Source organism: Lacerta agilis, chromosome 14 (assembly GCF_009819535.1).
Source record: "Lacerta agilis isolate rLacAgi1 chromosome 14, rLacAgi1.pri, whole genome shotgun sequence".
NCBI lineage: Eukaryota > Metazoa > Chordata > Lepidosauria > Squamata > Lacertidae > Lacerta > Lacerta agilis.
The window spans coordinates 18,109,156-18,127,963 of record NC_046325.1 but is presented as its reverse complement, the minus strand read 5'-3'; the positions used below and the strand labels follow the sequence as shown (position 1 = coordinate 18,127,963).

Genomic DNA, 18,808 nt, shown 5'->3' with positions numbered 1-18,808 from the left:
AGCGGGAAACTGCTCAGACCCATGCTATGGGACAAGTGCAAGTCAGAGGCTGCTTGCCACAGCCATGTTTGTTCTTTGGGTCTCAGTAGACCAGGGGTACGCAACCTAAGGCCTGTGGGCCGGATGCGGCCCAATCGCCTTCTCAATCTGGCCCATGGATGTTCCGGGAATCAGCGTGTTTTTGCATGAGTAGAATACAGTGGTACCTCTGGTTACATACTTAATTCGTTCCGGAGGGGTCCGTTCTTAACCTGAAACTGTTCTTAACCTGAAGCACCACTTTAGCTAATGGGGCCTCCCGCTGCCGCTGCGCCGCCAGAGCACGATTTCTGTTCTTATCCTGAAGTAAAGTTCTTAACCTGAAGAGTTATTTCTGGGTTAGCGGAGTATGTAACCTGAAGCGTATGTAACCCGAGGTACCACTGTATGTCCTTTTATTAAAAATGCATCTCTGAGTTATGGGGGGGGGGGCTGCCTGCTGTTTTTACATGAGTAGAATGTGTGCTGTTATTTAAAATGCATCTCTGGGTTATTTGGGGGGCATAGGAATTCATTCATTCACCCCCCCCCCAATATAGTCCGGCCCCCCACATGGTCTGAGGGACGGTGGACCAGCCCACGGCTGAAAAAGGTTGCTGACCCCTGCCGTAGACCCTAGTAGTCTCCAACTCCAACTTTCCCTTCTATGGGGAAATGGCTGGCGATTTGGGGGGGGGGCGTCCTTTTTATAATTATCTCCCAATAGGGCAATTACACCTTCATGCAAAATTTAAAAAGCAGAGGTCTTGTGATCTTTTGCAAGAATAATCTTGAGAAAGACCTCTGTATTCTTTGCTGTTGCTGTTGCTGTTGCTGTTGCTGTTCTAAAGGACGATATATGTACTGCAAAGATCTTCCGGACCTTCCCTGGCTCGGTCCTAGATAACTATCGACTGAACATGTCTGCTAAATTCCATTGGGCAGCAACAGCCTTCGCAAAATGTGACCGCCGCTGCCGGATCCAGAGCCAGTGGCATTTAAAAATAAATAAATAAACAAATAAATAAAAATGCAATCACAAATCTGTTGAGAACATAGCATCAAAATCGCATTAAAATTTGTGGTGCAAAAATAGGAAAGGGAACAAGCCAAACATGACAGGATTTATTTGGAAGTCTTAGCAAAGGGGTGAGGGTGGGAGGAATCTTGCAAATGTTCCTATTGCTCTTGTTCGGCTCAGTCACTAAGTAAGCCGGCCAGAGTTCTTTGGAGGTGGACTGTCCAGCACAGAAGAGAGTGGAACTCTCAATTCTCATGATCTCTGGAAAAGAGGTTCTTATTAATACACTCAAGGTGTGTTTCCAGATTCCCTATTTTGGGGTGGGATTCAACCACAAACTGGCAGATTCAGGTTGCACCGTTATCATTGATTGGGAGGTTCTGTACAACAGCACTCCCACCCACCCCCCAAATCAGACTTTTTGTGATAAGGGAAAGGATGGGTAAATGCTCTGGAAGGTGTGGGATGTGACACAAACAAATCCGAACGAATGCTCATGAAATAGCTGTTGCCATCTATTCTCCCTTCAGGCAGATCAAGAGAAATGCTCAACAAGGACAGGACTTCTGGAATCTCCTGAATAATATATTGTTGTTGTTCAGTCGTGTCCGACTCTTCGTGACCCCATGGACCAGAGCACGCCAGGCACTCCTGTCTTCCACTGCCTCCCGCAGTTTGGCCAAACTCATGCTAGTCGCTTCGAGAACACGGTCCAACCATCTCATCCTCTGTCGTCCCCTTCTCCTTGTGCCCTCCATCTTTCCCAACATCAGGGTCTTTTCTAGGCAGTCTTCTCTTCTCATGAAGTGGCCAAAGTACTGGAGCCTCAACTTCAGGATCTGTCCTTCCAGTGAGCACTCAGGGCTGATTTCTTTAAGGATGGATGAGTTTGATCTTTTTGCAGTCCATGGGACTCTCAAGAGTCTCCTCCAGCACCATAATTCAAAAGCATCAATTCTTCAGCGATCAGTCTTCTTTATGGTTCGGCTCTCACTTCCATACATTACTACTGGGAAAACCATAGTTTTAACTATACGGACCTTTGTCGGCAAGGTGATGTCTCTGCTTTTTAAGATGCTGTCTAGGTTTGTCATTGCTTTTCTCCCAAGAAGCAGGCGTCTTCTAATTTCGTGACCGCTGTCACCATCTGCAGGGATCATGGAGCCCAAGAAAGTAAAATCTTTCACTGCCTCCATTTCTTCCCCTTCTATTTGCCAGGAGGTGATGGGACCAGTGGCTATGATCTTAGTTTTTTTGATGTTGAGCTTCAGACCATATTTTGCGCTCTCCTCTTTCACCCTCATTAAAAGGTTCTTTAATTCCTCCTCACTTTCTGCCATCAAGGTTGTGTCATCAGCATATCTGAGGTTGTTGATATTTCTTCCGGCAATCTTAATTCCGGTTTGGGATTCATCCAGTCCAGCCTTTCGCATGATGAATTCTGCATATAAATTAAATAAGCAGGGAGATATAATAATATAGCATACTGTATTTTCTATTACTTATAGCAGACCAGAGCTCCAACGGCCTAAATAAAACAGAAATACAGTAAGCCCGCAATTTATGCCAAATTATCTTGTGGGCATTCAGTTTTGCGTGTGTGGCCAAAAAAAGGGGGGGAGGGGGCGTGATTCTGGGGAAAATCACGTTGGCAACCCAGGTAAGCCCCGCCCTGCATAATCGATCACATGATGTGGCACACACACACTATTTGAATGGTAATGACCATCAACTGGGGGGAGCAGCCCCCTCAAATATTTTATTGAAGGGGGGGGTGAAGACCCCTCGGCCCCTAGGAATTGGCTCCTATGCTCATCTCATTGTAACCACAAGCAGCCGCCTCTCACTGGGGGCTCACGGGGGATTAAGGGACAAGACTTAGAATCATAGAATCATAGAGTTGGAAGAGACCACAAGGGCCATCCAGTCCAACCCCCTGCCAAGCAGGAAACACCATCAAAGCATTCCTGACAGATGGCTGTCAAGCCTCTGCTTAAAGACCTCCAAAGAAGGAGACTCCACCACACTCCTTGGTAGCAAATTCCACTGCCAAACAGCTCTCACTGTCAGGAAGTTCTTCCTAGTGTTTAGGTGGAATCTTCTTTCTTGTAGTTTGAATCCATTGCCCCGTGTCCGCTTCTCCGGAGCAGCAGAAAACAACCTCTCACCCTCCTCCATATGACATCCCTTTATATATTTGAACATGGCTATCGTATCACCCCTTAACCTTCTCTTCTCCAGGCTAAGCATACCCAGCTCCCTAAGCCGTTCCTCATAAGGCATCGTTTCCAGGCCTTTGACCATTTTGGTTGCCCTCTTCTGGACACGTTCCAGCTTGTCAGTATCCTTCTTGACTTCGGGGTCAGGAGGCTACGTCACAAGGAGAGACTTGACTTCTGACCCCTGTGCATTCTCTCCTCCCTTTAAGGAAAATAAAGCTGCATACTTACTATACCCTTAAAGCACTTTCAAAGCACGTTTCACACCACAAAGAATTCTGGGCACGGTAGTTTGCCCCTTGCAGAGTTCTTGCTCCCAGCAACCGTTAACAAACCACAGCACCTAGGATTCTTTGCGGGAGAGAATGCGCTCTGAGTGAGCTCCAAAGGGAAATAGTGTGTGGGCTGTCAGACAATAATAGGGCCATGTGTGGTGGAAATAATGGAAGTGGGGTGGGCAGCCAAGCTTAGGGGCTGAACACAGGAGTTCAGGTTAGATGGCTGTCACCACCTCAGGGAATCAATATTTGCTCTGTGTGGGTGTAAGGGGAAAGTATGGACAGGAGAAGGGAACTTTCCCTGGGGAAATCCCTGGAGCCGGATGGGTGCACCTTGACACTCTGTGTGGGTGCGAAATTGTTTGTCCTTTGTGTTTTCTGACATCCCTTGGGCTGCTTGTTAATGCTATTAGCTGTGGGTGGCAAGAGCGCAGAGAAGTCTCCACATTCTTGCAATCAGCCCTTTACTCTCGTATCAAGGATGATTTATGAGGCTGGAGCTGGTGGCTTATTTCTTAATCCCACAAAAGTCTGAAACGGAGCAGAATGAGCTGTAAGCTTTGTCTGGGGTCAATGAGCACTAACAGAGCATTGGGTAAACCCCCCCCCCCCACGAACCTCTGCCCCACCAGATTTCATTAGAATTCTTGCAGTGACAGTCGCCTGGCCATGGAGATATTTCTAGTATAGGAACATAGGAAGTTGCCTCTTGTTTTCAATGAACATACATATAAAATGCCTGTGTACTGGCAGGGGGTTAGACTAGATGTCCTCTGGTGTCCCCTCCAGCTCTGATTCTATGGCCACGAGAAGCGCGAACCGGATCCTTAAGAATGTTATCTGCTTGCACCAACTGTGTTTTTACAGAGCATTTGCCAAAGACAGAAAAGAAATTGGAACAGTGATTTACCAGGAACCAGAAGAATAGGGACTGCCTCAGCCTTGATACCGGTAATTGTAGCTTGTGTAAAGGGTGGCAAAGAAATGACGGCAGGTTTTGCTTTTATAGGCATACAAAAGAGTTTATGTTAGAGAAACAGCTAGTAATACATATGCAACATTTTGCAGATGACTATGGGGACGCCCCAATACCAAGAATAGTTTTGTCCAAACATCCTTCCCCACAAAATCACATATTTGCTGAAGGCTGTTTATCTGCTTGCTAGGCTTATTTCCTGTGCAACTGCCTATCTTCCACTGATATTAATGCTAGGAGGATATTTTGTTAATGATAGGCTGCCTACAGGATTTTACAACCTGTTTCCGAAATATATCTCTGCAACTGTAGGTGTGCAAATTTCAGTTCCTCATTTTCCCCATCTTAAATCCAGTTCTCCACATTTCATATGCCCATTTTTTGTATTCAATTTTGCTTAATATGCTCAATTTTTTTTTGCTAAGCAATTTTCCCAGATGCAATGCGTTTTTTTAAAAAATATATTCACTAATGCATTCAGTTATAGGCATGCTTTGCACAGGTATATGTGCTTCTTATGTGCATTACTTGGCTGTCCTTCATGTTAGCACCTCATTTCAGAACATGCAGTCCACCCTGGCACCTTGGAATGAAGGGCAGGTAATAAATCATTATTATAAATTAGGTAAGTTCACCTTTCAGCATGTGAACATGTGGAAGATTAAAAACAATAATATTATCGCTTACAAATATTACAGCGATAATTTAAAACAAACAGAAAGTTAAAACAACAATAGACAGAAACAAGATAAGACTAACATCGACTTTCTGGGTAGGCTTGTCCAAACAATGTTTTTAGCAAGCGCTGAGAATAGTGCGGAATAAGTGCTGTTTGTGCAAGGCAGTTTTTTGCACTGTCCACGTGGCATTGTGCTCAAAATGCCAGAATACCAGAGTTCTCTGAGAAGAGGGACTGAAAGTTCAAGCACTCTGGGAACTGTAGCTCTGTGAGGGAAATAAGTGTCTCCTGACAACTCTCAGCACCCTTAGCAAACTACAGCTCCCAGATTCTTTAGGGGAAGCTGTGACAGTTGAATGTTGCATCACAGGGCTTGAAATGTGTGGAGTTTCAATGGTCATACTCAGGAAACCATGGTTCACATCCCAGTCTCCTTCCCCATCGTTCAGCCTGGACACCAAGGTCCTCCTCTGAAGCAAAGTTACAGGGAACCAGGCAGAGGGCCTTCTCGGTAGTGGCGCCCACCCTGTGGAATGCCCACCGTTCAAGGAGATAAAGAATTACACAACTTTCAGAAGACATCTGAAGGCAGCCCTGTATTGGTTTTTAAAAAACGTTTGATGTTTTATTATGTTTTTTGATATGCTGTAAGCCACTGAGAATGGCTGGGGAAACCCAGCCAGATGGATGGGGTATAAATAACAAAAGTATTATTATTATTATTATTATTATTATTATTATTATTATTATTATTATTATTATTACTACTACTACAGTGGAACCTCAGTTTTCAAACGTAATCCATTCCGGAAGACCATTCGACTTCCGAAACGTTCGAAAACCCGAGGAGCATTGGGCGGTCAGCAAAATCAATTGTAAAAAAAGAAAAACACGCAGCAGAAGCCATTCAACTTCTGAGGCGCGTTCCAAAACGGAAGCAATTACTTCCGGGCTTTCGGCGTTCAGTTTCCAAAACGTTCAGCTTCCGAGACGCTAAAAAACTGAGGTTCCACTGTATTACTGAAGCTGCCAGAGTGACGGTGAGCAACTGCTGTCTTTCAACCCAGAATACCTCACAGTGTTGTAGCTTTTTTGTTTTTGTGAGGGAAAAAAACAGGAAACTAATAAGTATTTTCCAAATTCTTTGGAAGAAGCCTGGAAGAAAAGAAGTGTAACAAAGAAAATACTTAAGGGAAAATGGAGTTGTTCCAACGAGATGCCAGCACTTCCTGTCCGAGACATTGTTTTTTCACCTACTTTTCACTACAACGAAGTAATCATGGGTGAAAAGTGGAAAACAAGGTGCTTTTGGGGGGAAATGGAAATGAAAGAATTCTGGGTGAGTCATGACTGTTTGTGGGCTTCCTTTGGTAAGCCAATATTGTTTAACCACTCTAACTGAGCTGCTGTGAGAATAAAAGGATGGAATAAGATGTTAAGTATTATTGATAGCAATGAGATATAATCGTATTAAATATTGGGCGGGGTTGTTAGTATATGTAATCTTAATAATTCTTAACAGTAACCCAGAGGCATGTGCCATTTTTATTATCTTCACCTGGTATTTATTATTTAACAGGTTTAGAAACTGCATCATGGGCCAGAGGCCAATTCCTAAAAGCCACAGAAACATCTTTAGAAAACTCAAAAGAACACTAAAACCAGAGTTTATAGAAAACAATAAAATAATCTCTGCTCCGCAAATAGGCATTTAATATTCCGTAGGTGCTGAGTCACTCCCCTCGTCGTCGTCCCCGGCAAACCTGGAATAAAAACGTCTTCAATAGGCCCTTAAACATCATGGCTTCAGGTACCTGTCTACTTTTAGCTCGCGATTGAGTCTAGAGGGCTGGAGCTGCAACACTAAAAGCCCAGTTGCTAGTACAAGCTGAGCACACCTCCAGGACATGTGACATTGTAAGTGTGTGTGTGCATGCGAACAGCATCTCTCTTGCACTTAAAAAAAAAAAGAAATAGCCGAGAAGGAGGAATGTGAATCACATTGGTGCACGATGCTGAGGAAACAGGTTGGTGGTAAAGTTTCCCTGCATAGATGCCGGTTCTAGAGGGGGTGAGGCTCTTTGGGCCCCCTCAAACTTTTTTTTGAGGGAGTTGGGGCCTCCCATTGTCAAGGCTGAATGCGGGGCCAGGTGCAGAGTGACATTGTGCACGTCGCATGTGTGACATCAGGATGTCGCGTGCACGATGTCAAGACACTGCGTCAGGCCCCTCGGTGTTCTTTGTGCCTCTTGTTTTCCTTATCTACTGTATGTGTCCCAATCCTCAAAATTGCAGTTTGTGCAATGGAAATGGTGGGTGGGGAGTTTGATTGGGGAAATGTGTGGGATGTGATACATAAGTAGCAGTCAAGTACAACATTCCTTGTTTTCCTAGAGTGGACATGCGGGGGAACGTTTGGTCCAGCCAGTCGAAAACTTCCTGTTTCCTCCTGGCTGGGACATACTTCCTTTTGCATGTGACTAGAGGTGGGCGTGACCTTACCTGTCCAGGTAACAAAAGGACAAGTCACGCAGCACACACTCTCTCTCTTTGACCTCCTCTGTTGTTGGAGCAGCTTTAGCTAGAATTGCTCTGTTGGCTCTTAGCCAACAGAGGACACTGGGATTATCTCCATATGGGGTAGATCAGGGGTCAGCAAACTTTTTCAGCAGGGGGCCAGTCCACTGTCCCTCAGACCTTGGGGGGGCAGACTATATATATATATATATATATATATATATATATATATATATGATGAATGAATTCCTATACCCCACAAATAACCCAGAGATGCATTTTAAATAAAAGCACACATTCTAGTCATGTAAAAACACCAGGCAGGCCCCACAAATAACCCAGAGATGCATTTTAAATAAAAGGACACATTTTACTCATGTAAAAACACTAGGCAGGCTCCACAAATAACCCAGAGATGCATTTTAAATAAAAGGAAACATTCTACTCATGTAAAAACATGCCAATTCCTGGACCGTCCGCAGGCTGGATTTGGAGGCGATTGGGCCTTAGTTTGCGTACTCATGGGATAGATCCACACGTATATACTTTGTAACTAAGCCTCCCTTCAGGGATCCAACTGTGAACTGATGGTGTGAGTAAACTTCTTTTATATACTTTACACAAGAGTGTGGCATGTTTATTCTTTTAAGAGGGACATAAGGGAACTTAACCAGGAACCTAATATTGAGAGGCTTAAACAAGCTTGCAACCAGCTATCTGCCATGCATTTAAAAGGGGAATGTAAAACTCTGCTAAGTTATAGAATTATCTAGCGCAAGTTAGGAAGGATATTAATAAACAATATATCCTCTCCTGCCTCCCTGAACATCCCCACAAAATGGTGCTGGGGGAAATATTAAGACCCTCTTGACCCGATTCACTTTCCATGGGTCGTGGTTCTCTCTTTGAAGGACTGTCTGCTTTAAAGCTAAAGAACCCTGTCGGGGAGGAAGCAGGAGGGGCTTGAAGCTGCCCATCACTAGTTAGTACATCCAGACAGCAGACGCATCAGGCCTGCAGCAGGTCACCTGTTTACCATCTTACCTGCTCCAGTGAGCTAGGTTGAATTTCTTTGGAAATTCTAGCAATTCCTTCTACATTTGCACATGAAGACTTTATGCAAACACATGCCTTCCTTTGGTGATGCATAAGTCGCCACCCTACCCGAAGCTCAGCATGCCCAGTAAATGTCAGCCCCACAATCTGCTGCCTTTAGCCATAGAAGCAGTTGTATTTGATGCCCGGGGCTCAGTCCTGGAAAAGAAGCGAGGCAGGAAGAAAGGCCCTCTGAAGATGTGCAGGGGAGCAGCCTGTCCCTCCATGCCGAAGGTTAAAGGAGGTGGCTTTTAGGTCATGGGTTGGGATGTGGTTTCCATTCCTGGTAGGCTTCAGCCCGGGGCACGTCCCCTCTTAGAAATCAACCACAGTTTTCAACACCTTAGCCTCTCTTCCCCCGACTGCGCTCCGGAAGCCAGACACCTCGCAGAACATTCAACTTGGTGGTTTTGAGGTAAAAGGTTTTCTCAGTTTCAGTGCCGGAAGCGCACAGCTCGAAAGAAAAGAGGCAGGAAAGAAACACACATAGAAATAGCAGCAACAAAGCGAACCCACAGGACGAGTGTTGAGGCGGAAAGGTTTGGAGGTGGGTGTGTTTCCAAAGGGCAAACCCAAGCGGGGGGGGGGGGAGGCTTGTGACAATGGCTTTTGTTAAAACCCATCACCACCAGCTCTGTGTGTATCTGCTTGCAAGAGGCAGTGTGGTGCAGTGGTTAGAGTGCTGGACTTGGTCCCGAGAAAGCAGTGTTCAAATACCCACTCAGGCATGAGTGACCTTGTGCCATTCACTCACTCTCAGCTTAATTTACCTCACAGGGCTGAGCAGTCTTTTGCCAATTATTAGCAGAGATTGTGGCTAGATTTCCCTTTCTGGGTGCAAAAACGTGACATCTGCCTCGATTAAACCTACCCTGTCTGGCTACTGTTCTTATACATTACAAATCTAGTTGTGTTATTTCCCCCCCTCAACTCATTTTTAGGTCAACCAGTTCTGTTTTTCAAATAACACCCAGCATTCGGTGACTACTGAGCATTCTCTGCTCGCATTGGTCTGAGTATTTTTTTTGGGGGGGGGGTGACCCTTTGGTGTTTTTTTTTAAAATAATAGTTGTTGTACTTCTGCATTTATTTCTTCTGTTATAAGTTGCTTGAATGATGACGTTTGCCTTTCTGTTTCCCCCCTTATTGTTCTATTTGATATGAAGGGTTATATTTATTTGATAGTGTTGTAAGAATTGAGGGCACCCATTAAACATGAACAGAGAGGGGACCCTGATCCTCTATTTCTGAATGATTCCTTGACACGAGGACAGCCATGTTTCACGAAGGGCATGCTTGAAGGCCCCCCCCTCACAAATGCGGGACCAATGAGAGGAAGGGAAATGCAAAATCACCCCTCCCCATCCAAGTGTTAATCACCACAAATCTGCCAGCCGATTTCCTTCCATGATTAGAGGGAAATCTGCATTCCCAACTTAGCATGGGTCCTCATCCCATCAATCCAAGGAAGTTCTCACATTTTGTTTGAGCCTTCCAAAAGAATAAAATCTCAAATGAGCCATCATGAAGGAAAATGTATTTTTTCTCTATGCTTGTAAATGCTTTTATATTTTACTGTTAAAAGTTTGTATTTCTTTCTATTGGAAACATTGTCTCTGTAAAGAAAATCGCTTTTAGTTTGTGCTCTTTAAGGTTGTGCCTTCTTTAAAATTGTGTTGCCATTTTTACTGCTATCTACTGTGTCTGAGTAAAAGGACAAGAATACACAACAAACTCCATTCATGAAAAAGGGACCACTTTATTCAATGGAGTGGGCAACATCAGCCTTCGCACCCCCCACTGGTTGTTAGAAGCTCTGGGTTCCTTCCTATAGATAAAGGAATGTCAGAATCATTGTGTTGTTGTTCAGTCGTGTCCGACTCTTTGTGACCCCATGGACCAGAGCACACCAGGCACGCCTATCCTTCACTGCCTCTCGCAGTTTGGCCAAACTCATGTTCAAGAACACTGTCCAACCATCTCATCCTCTGTCGTCCCCTTCTCCTTGTGCCCTCCATCTTTCCCAACATCAGGGTCTTTTCCAGGGACTTTTCCAGAATCATTACTGGATCAGAATCATTTTCCAGAATCATTACTGGAGCTCAAATAATAAAGAAAAACAACTTAACACCTATTGTCAAAAAACCCCATGCAATCTGACCTTCCCATCAAATCCAATCACACCACTTACTTTATGATAAAATCCTGTCTTCCTGTCGCCTCCACGCCTTTTCTGTATCATTGAACTGTATGTAAGAGGAAATGTATAAAAGTAAGAGCCTGCCATTGTTCTGGGTCTTTGCTCCGTCTGTTTCACGTGAGCAGGGACCCTGCTGCAACAGTTTTTTTATTTATTTTAATAAACAGAAGGGCAACTGCCATGCTTTGGGAGATTCAGTATCGTCTCTGTTTCTTGCATTGTGCATCTGACAGGGAGGGAGCCCTGGGTTCGCGGACTCCCCTCTGGGGCCGAACCTATTTTTTTTATAACAAGAGATACATGGTCTGCATTTCTTATAAATTATTGTTCTTCTGTTAATGCAGGGGTGGGAACAGGGTAGGATATGGGGGACTGAGAGAGTGGGGTGGGGGGAATCTGGGCTTGAACGTGTTCACTGAGACAGGGAATCCCCTTGCACTGTGTTGATTTAGCTGAAGCTCCCACAGCGGCAGAACAATTGGGAAAACCCCATTACTGAGCCTATGAAAGTACCTCATCAGATCATCAGTGACCATGATAGCATTTATTTATTTTCAAAAATCCAATAAATAAATAGAGCTATTGGCTACAGCCCTTGCAAGCTTCCAGGAACAGATCTTTGCAAGCTATGCAGCCTTTCCATTTACAGTATTTAAGGGATTAAGTCGGGGATTGAATTCACCAGCTGGTATATATAACTCATGTGCTCTCTTGCTGAACTCTCACACTCCTTCCCATTCTGGTTAAATTTCCGCAGACTTAGTCTCAAACCAGGACACTGCCTTGGTTTCACAGGGCAGGACCTAAACTTGAGAAAAGTGATAAAAGCAGATTCTTAACAGCACATAGGAAGTCACAATCTCTCCCAGATTTAACCGTCAATCCCTTTGACCTGGGAACTCTGGGAATCGTATTTTTATACATAGGTGAATAGAAATTCTCCCAGTAACTCTCAGCACTTCTAAAAAAAACCATACACTTTTATCCACGTAACATCTGCATTTTTGTACACATTGTGCGAATTGAGAACTGTGTTGCAAAATCCGAAGTGTGAATTTCGAAGGAAGGCTGCATCTTTGTTTCTGTGTTGTTTAGAGAACAAGAATTGGGTAGAATTGCCTTTAAAAATTCTGCCCTGTTTAGTAACTCCTTTTTGAGTTTCTCCTGCTTGTCGTGGACTCTGTGTTGCCAACCAGGATTATCAAGCCATGGGAATCATCATGATAATCATTTATCGGAGTTTATTAAAATCAACTGTCCTGAAATCTGAGGTTTACATAACACTACAAATCCCAGCATAACCTGGTCACTTTCACTCTCAAGGTTCCCACTAATTTCGGTCCCATCCACAGCACAGCCAAGTCTCAGGCTGCTTCTATTCCGTGGAAATAGCCCCATTTTAGTCACTCCCTCTTCTCACATATGCAAGGTGTGCTCATAAAAGATGTTCCTCCCATGTTTTCCCTGTTCGAATCCCACACCCCAGCAGTGCTTGGAAAGTCCAGCTTTAAAGAAAGCCCAATGCAATGGAATATTGATCATAGGTATAGATGGCTGAAAACACAGCTGTTCCGGCTGGTTAACACTTATGTTTCCTGCTTGGCAGGGGGTTGGACTGGATGGCCCTTGTGGTCTCTTTCAACTCTGTGATTCTATGTAGATGGTTCCAACAATTTCCTTCCCTATGGTTCATTTCTCCTCTCTAGAAATCAGTAATTGTGACCAGCTCTTTTCTGGCTTCAAATGTTGTTCCTCATTCCATCCAGGGTGAGAGGCATATACTGCTTCTTCCCTTCAGAACAGGGTGAGGTGGAGGCAGGGGCAGAGGAAGGGGGTGCAGTCTGCCCCGGGTGTCACTCACCATGGGGCCTGCAGCGCACCCAGCCACGCATCTTTCTCCTGGGAGAGACACAGTGGCTTGGGTGTGCACAGGCTCCGCTCTACCCAAAACACTCTGCCTGCTGCCTCCCCCCCTCCCAGCTGTAGGGCGGCTGAGTGAGCAGCTTCTTCTTCCACTGGGTGGAGACAGGCTCACTTTGCCGCAGGATCTACTTGAAAAAAAATTGGAGGTGGGTCGTCAATCCCCTCTCCCCAGCTGGTGTCCCAGGGTGGACGTCTGAAAAACCACAAAGCCAGGCAGGGCCAGCTCCAACAGTCGGAAAATAGTTTGCGAAAGCGTTTTTGGGTCCAATGCCTCTAGAATCGCAGAGTTGGAAGGGACCCTGAAACTCATCTAGTCCTACCCCCTGCAATGCAGGAATCTCAGCTAAAGCATCCATGACAGATGGCCATCCAAGCTCTGCTTAAAAACCTCCAAGGAAAGAGAGTCCGCCGCCTCTTGTAGGAGTCTGTTCCACTGTCAAACAGCGCTTACTGTTAGAAAGTTCTTCCTGATGTTTAGTTGGAATCTCCTTTGTTGTAAACTGATGTCATCGATTTGGGTCCTAGCTTCTGGACCCATCTAGCTTGTTCCATCCTCCATGTGACAGTTCTTTAGATATTTGAAGGAGCCCATCATATTTCCTCTCAGTCTCCTTTTCCCCTAGGCTAAACATACCCAGTTCTCTCAACCGTTCCTCAACAGGCTTGGTTTCCAGACCCTTTGTCATCTTGGTTGCCCTCCTTTGCACACATCCCAGCTTGTCAACATCCTTCTTAAGTTGTGGCACCCAGAACTGGACACAGCACTCCAGGTGTGGTCTGACAAAGGCAGAATAGAGTGGGACTATTATTTCCTTGATCTGGACACATTTGCTGTTGCAGCCTAGAACACTAGCTTTTTTTTTTTTTGCGCCTGCATCACACCACTGAGTCATGTTAAGACCCCCTAGATCCTTTTTACATGTACTACTGGCAAACCGGGTGTCGGCCCAGCACCGAGGACCTTCTGGCGGCTCCCTCACTGCGAGAAGCAAAGCTACAGGGAACTAGGCAGAGGGCCTTCTCGGTAGTGGCGCCCACCCTGTGGAACGCCCTCCCATCAGATGTCAAAGAGATGAATAACTACCTGACATTTAGAAGACATCTGAAGGCAGCCCTGTTTCGGGAAGTTTTTAATGTGTGACATTTTAATGTATTTTTAATCTTTGTTGGAAGCCGCCCAGAGTGGCTGGGGAAACCCAGCCAGATGGGCGGGGTGCAAATAAAAAAAATAAATTATTATTATATATGTGCACCTGGTTCTTTCTGATTAAGTGTATAACTTTGCTTTTGTCCCTGTTGAAATTCATTTTGATATGTTTTGGGCTCAGTTCTTCGATCTCTTAAGGTCATTTGCGGCAACAGTTGCGTGTAGGATCCCTCCAGTCTTCCAAACTGGACGCTTTTCCAACCTTAGGCATCCAAGTTTCTAACAGTTGTGCTAGATTCAATTACTTTCATAACAGTTTGTATCTCGCCCTCCCTCTAAGGAGCTCATGGACCGTATCATTGTGTGTCCAGTCTTATCCCCACAAGAACCCCATCATAACAAACATAAGAGGCTGCTGGATCAGGCCAGTAACCAATCTAGTCCCACATCCTATTCCCACAGTGGCCAACCAGATGCCCGGGGAAACCCACAAGTGGGACCCCAAAGCACTCTCCCCTCTTGTGGTTTCCAGCAACTGATATTCAGAAGAATTACTGCCTCCCTCCAACCGCATTAGGTCAGACAGATAAGCGACAACTTGCGTATGATGTTCCAATGAGTTTCATGGCTGAGTGGGAGATTTACACCCAGGCCTCTCACCTTTAAGCCTAATGGCCTAACCGCTGCATGCCGCCTCTCTCTCTCTTTCTCTCTCTCTCAACCGCCTCACCAAACCTTTGCATGAGACCTCAACACAGGCTGCAGAAAAGGACAAGTGACTTTCCATTTCTGACTCGCAGAGAACGCCTCTCAGAAATTGTTTTTCCCCACCTCAACCCACCATCCTTCTGACCTTTATCTCTTCAGAGCAAGTGTTTGAAAATACCACGGCCTCTTCTGATTAATATCACATCACTACCATCTCCCACCCCAATGGCAAAGCATCAGAAAACCTCAACAGTGGGGCGGCGGTGTTTTTCCCTCCAATCAGGCTCCAAAATTGATCGGGGACTCTGCAAATGAGAACATGAGCAGAATGAGCCTCAGACTGTGAGCAGTGCCATGCCAAAGGAGGAGATGGAGTCGGACAACAGCTGGCATGATGGGGGTTCCTCACCCACACCAAGGAACACTTAAATCTTGGCTCGGGGGAAGAATTATCTGGCAATTCCTCCCCTCTGTTTTTCATTTTCACAGTCCAAGTTTGGTTTTCTGCTTTCCTTTTCAGTTGGCAATTTGAAAATTAAAAAATCATGAAAAAACAATGGGAAAGTGCCTTGCTCAAGGAGTGGTGGGGTAGGGAGAACAGTTCTCTACCCAATGCTCTGAAACACCTTTGTACTGCTCCCCTTTCGACCTCTGAAAAACCAGAAGGTTAAAGGTGCAATTGTCTGTGAGCTTTGCAACAACGCTGCTCTCTGCGCTTTGAAGTCCCAACAAGCGGGGCTTCCAAGTGCAGCATCCCTTGACATCACAATGTTTCAGGTGATGGGCAGATGGGCTGCCCCCGCAAGGTTCCTTGTGAAGAGGGATTGCTCGTTAAACCACTCTGGGAACTGTAGCTCTGCAAGGGGAATAGGGGCCTCCTAACCACACTCAGCGGAAATAAAGAGTGATCTGCCTAACTCTGGTGGGAAACCTGTGGCCTTCCAGATGCAGTACTACAACTCCCATCCTCTCTGACCATCAGCCATGCTGGTCTAGCAACATTTGGAGTGCCACAGGTTCCCCATCCCTGGTTTAACCACTGCAGGGGGGGACCTCTGGCCTGTGAAGCTCTTTTGGCCAAGCCACACCAACCTGCCTGTCACCTGATTGTCAGGGCTTCAGAGCATCACGTGGAGTAAAAATGAGTTGCCTGATGTCTCTGTGATATTCATGGCTGCCAGGTGAGCATCCTTGCCTAGTCTGCAGGGCTTGGTGGAGGGGAGATAAGGATTTGGCCCACACCCAGTTCTGAACCCTTGATCTAATCCCTACATGGCAGGGCAGGGGGCTGGTTTCATTGGAAGGGAGTGGAGCATTGTGAATGGGACAAGGGAAAATGGCAACCATTGATTCTCCTGGATAAGGAACAGACTCAACCAGCTATAAATATAGAAACATTTCCACAGCAGAGGGGTTTTCTTATATATAAAAAACTACCAAACAATCTTTATTCCAGTGTTTTTCAACCTTTTTTGGGCAAAGGCACACTTGTTTCATGAAAAAAATCACGAGGCACACCACCATTAGAAAATGTTTAAAAAATTAACTCTGTGCCTATATTGACTATATATAAAGTAATTATCTTGAATTTTTCAATTTTTCCCACGGCACACCAGGCAACATCTCGCGGCACACTAGTGTGCCACGGAACAGTGGTTGAAAAACACTGCTTTATTCTCAATCTCAATGTTTCCCAACCCTGATTGCTTTTCAGTTCAGCCCCACTGATCCAGAGGCTCAGTTGGCAAATATATCGCCCATCGGCATCCAAACGCTTTTACACTGCGTGGCCTGGTAGAGAAACTCTTCCCCAGCCCCCTCTTGTGGGTCAGCCCAGCAACGCTCCTCCGCTCCATAAGTCACCCAGGTCCTCTTCAGGTTCCCAGCCGAGGCCCATTCAACAAGTGCAGAACCCTAGGCAGAAGGGGAAATAAAAACGAAATGAATGATAACGTCTAATAAATGAAACTTCCCTGTTCAGGGAAGTTTTTAATCTGTGACATTTTAATGTATCCTAATATCTGTTGGAAGCCGCCCAGAGTGGCTGGGGAAACCCAGCCAGATGGGTGGGGTACAAATAATAAATTATTATAAATTGTATTATTATGCCTATTATTATTATTATTATTATTATTATTATTATTATTATTAAAATATTTATTAATTGGAAATTTTATAATCTGTGCTTTCATTGTATATATATATCAAGGTGGTTCACAACACATAAAAAAATCCAAAAAATCAGTCCATAAACATCTATAAAACACAGTAGAAACATCAGGAAAACATCAGGAAATACTGGTTGGTCAAAAGAAAATTTCAGATTGTGAAGGCCTATCTAAACAGTACAGTTTTCAGAAGATGTATAAAAGGAGGAAAGGGGTGGTTTCTGCTAAATCAATACAGGCTGGGAGTTCCACAGGGCAAGGCCTGCCACACTAAAGCCAAACCTCAGGGGAGTGGGGAACCACCAGAAGTGCCGCATCCGAGGATCTCAGTGTAACACCCGTGGTGGCAGGCATGGTGTCTTTCAGAGACGTTTGTCTGCCACTGCCGGTTTTCTCCCTGAGGAAACCATGACAAACTGCGTTCGGGTGAGGTAAAATGTACTTTTGGCCTCCAGACTGCTCCTGGGAGAATAGGGATGGTTCTGGAGAATACAAAGTTGTTACTGCTCTTAGAGATATTTGTATTTTCCAGAACCATTATCTCACCCAAACACAGTTGATTGCCAGGCTTGAATAATAAAGGCAATTCGTAAAGTCCCATAAAGGCCTCACTAATCATTAAGCAATGTTACATAACCTTCTTTTTCTTCACACATGGTTTCCCTTTCATGCGAAGCCTGCAGGCAGTAATCTCTCTCTCTCTCTTTTGGCTGCACCTTAATTAAAGCTAGGTAGGGGCCATTGGTGGACAAAATAAAATTGCTTTTCAGGTTGAGCCTAGACAACTTAACAGGCTCTGGCTTAAATAAAAAAAAAAACCCATTCCAGAGAGTCCTGTAACCCTGCTAAATTTTCCCTGACACACTTCTGTGTATTGAGACAGGAATGCAGAAGAAGCAGATTTCTTGGAAGCAGACAATCCGTACTCAGACTTTCTACAGATGAGAAACACTGGCTGCGTACTAACCATACATCTGAAGCATATACCACCCCACCAAAAATACTGGGAACTGTAGATTACTTCTCACAGAGCTACAATTCCCAGCACCCTGAACAAACTACAGTTCCTGGAAGGAGGGGAAATGTGCTTTAAATATATGATGTAAACACAGCTACTGATTGAGGTTGAGATGTGCCAGTATACTTCTAGGTAGGAAGAGAAGCTGAAAATTAATCTGCCTGGTAGCTTGGGAGGGACTCCTGGATTCATCCTCATCTAGTGAGTCGCAGGTAGCAGCTATAGGCAGGAACACTTTCTACGAGTTCAAGCTTGTACACCAGTCGCAATCCTATCTGGAGCAGTTGGGCTCACTCTTAGAATAATAATAATAATAATAATAATAATAATAATAATAATAATAATAATAATAATAATAATAATAATAATTTATTATTTGTACCCCGCCCATCTGGCTGAGTTTCCCCAGCCACTCTGGGCGGCTCCCAATCAAGTGTTAAAAACAATACAGAATTAAATATTAAAAACTTCCCTAAACAGGGCTGCCTTCAGATGCATCCGCCTGTCTCAGAAGACAGTGGAGGAGTGACCCTTTGGGGGTCAGTCAGACCACTGCAGCTGGAGCAGAAGAAGGCTGTGCCATTAGCTCCAAAACTAGGCTACTGGAATGGACTTCACCTGGGGCTGGCTCTAATATTATTGCAAGTTTATTAAGTCCACACACACACACACACACAATTTAGTACAAAATATCCTTTTCTGATGCTTAAAAACAAGTAAGGATAAAGAAAGAGGAAGAAAAGGTTTAAAACTTGTGAAAAGTGAAATAAAATAAGGAAACAGAGTTACGTATACAAAGCAAAAAAGAATGGGAAAAAGGAAGGGGTAACTTCCAATTCAT

The 18,808-nt window shown here is 44.7% G+C and overlaps 1 protein-coding gene across 1 annotated transcript in view; it reads right to left on the bottom strand.

The window, feature by feature from the left end:
- Positions 1-16,195: 16,195 nt before the first annotated feature.
- Positions 16,196-18,808, bottom strand: part of ALDH16A1 (aldehyde dehydrogenase 16 family member A1) — a 45,046-nt gene continuing 42,433 nt past the window's right edge. Inside the window, exons 19-20 of the mRNA XM_033169207.1 lie at positions 16,459-16,695; positions 16,196-16,234 (exon numbers count right to left, since the gene is read on the bottom strand). Of these exons, the coding sequence (XP_033025098.1) occupies positions 16,519-16,695 (177 nt within the window). The 3' untranslated portion in view covers positions 16,196-16,234; positions 16,459-16,518. The remainder of the gene's footprint in view (positions 16,235-16,458; positions 16,696-18,808) is intronic.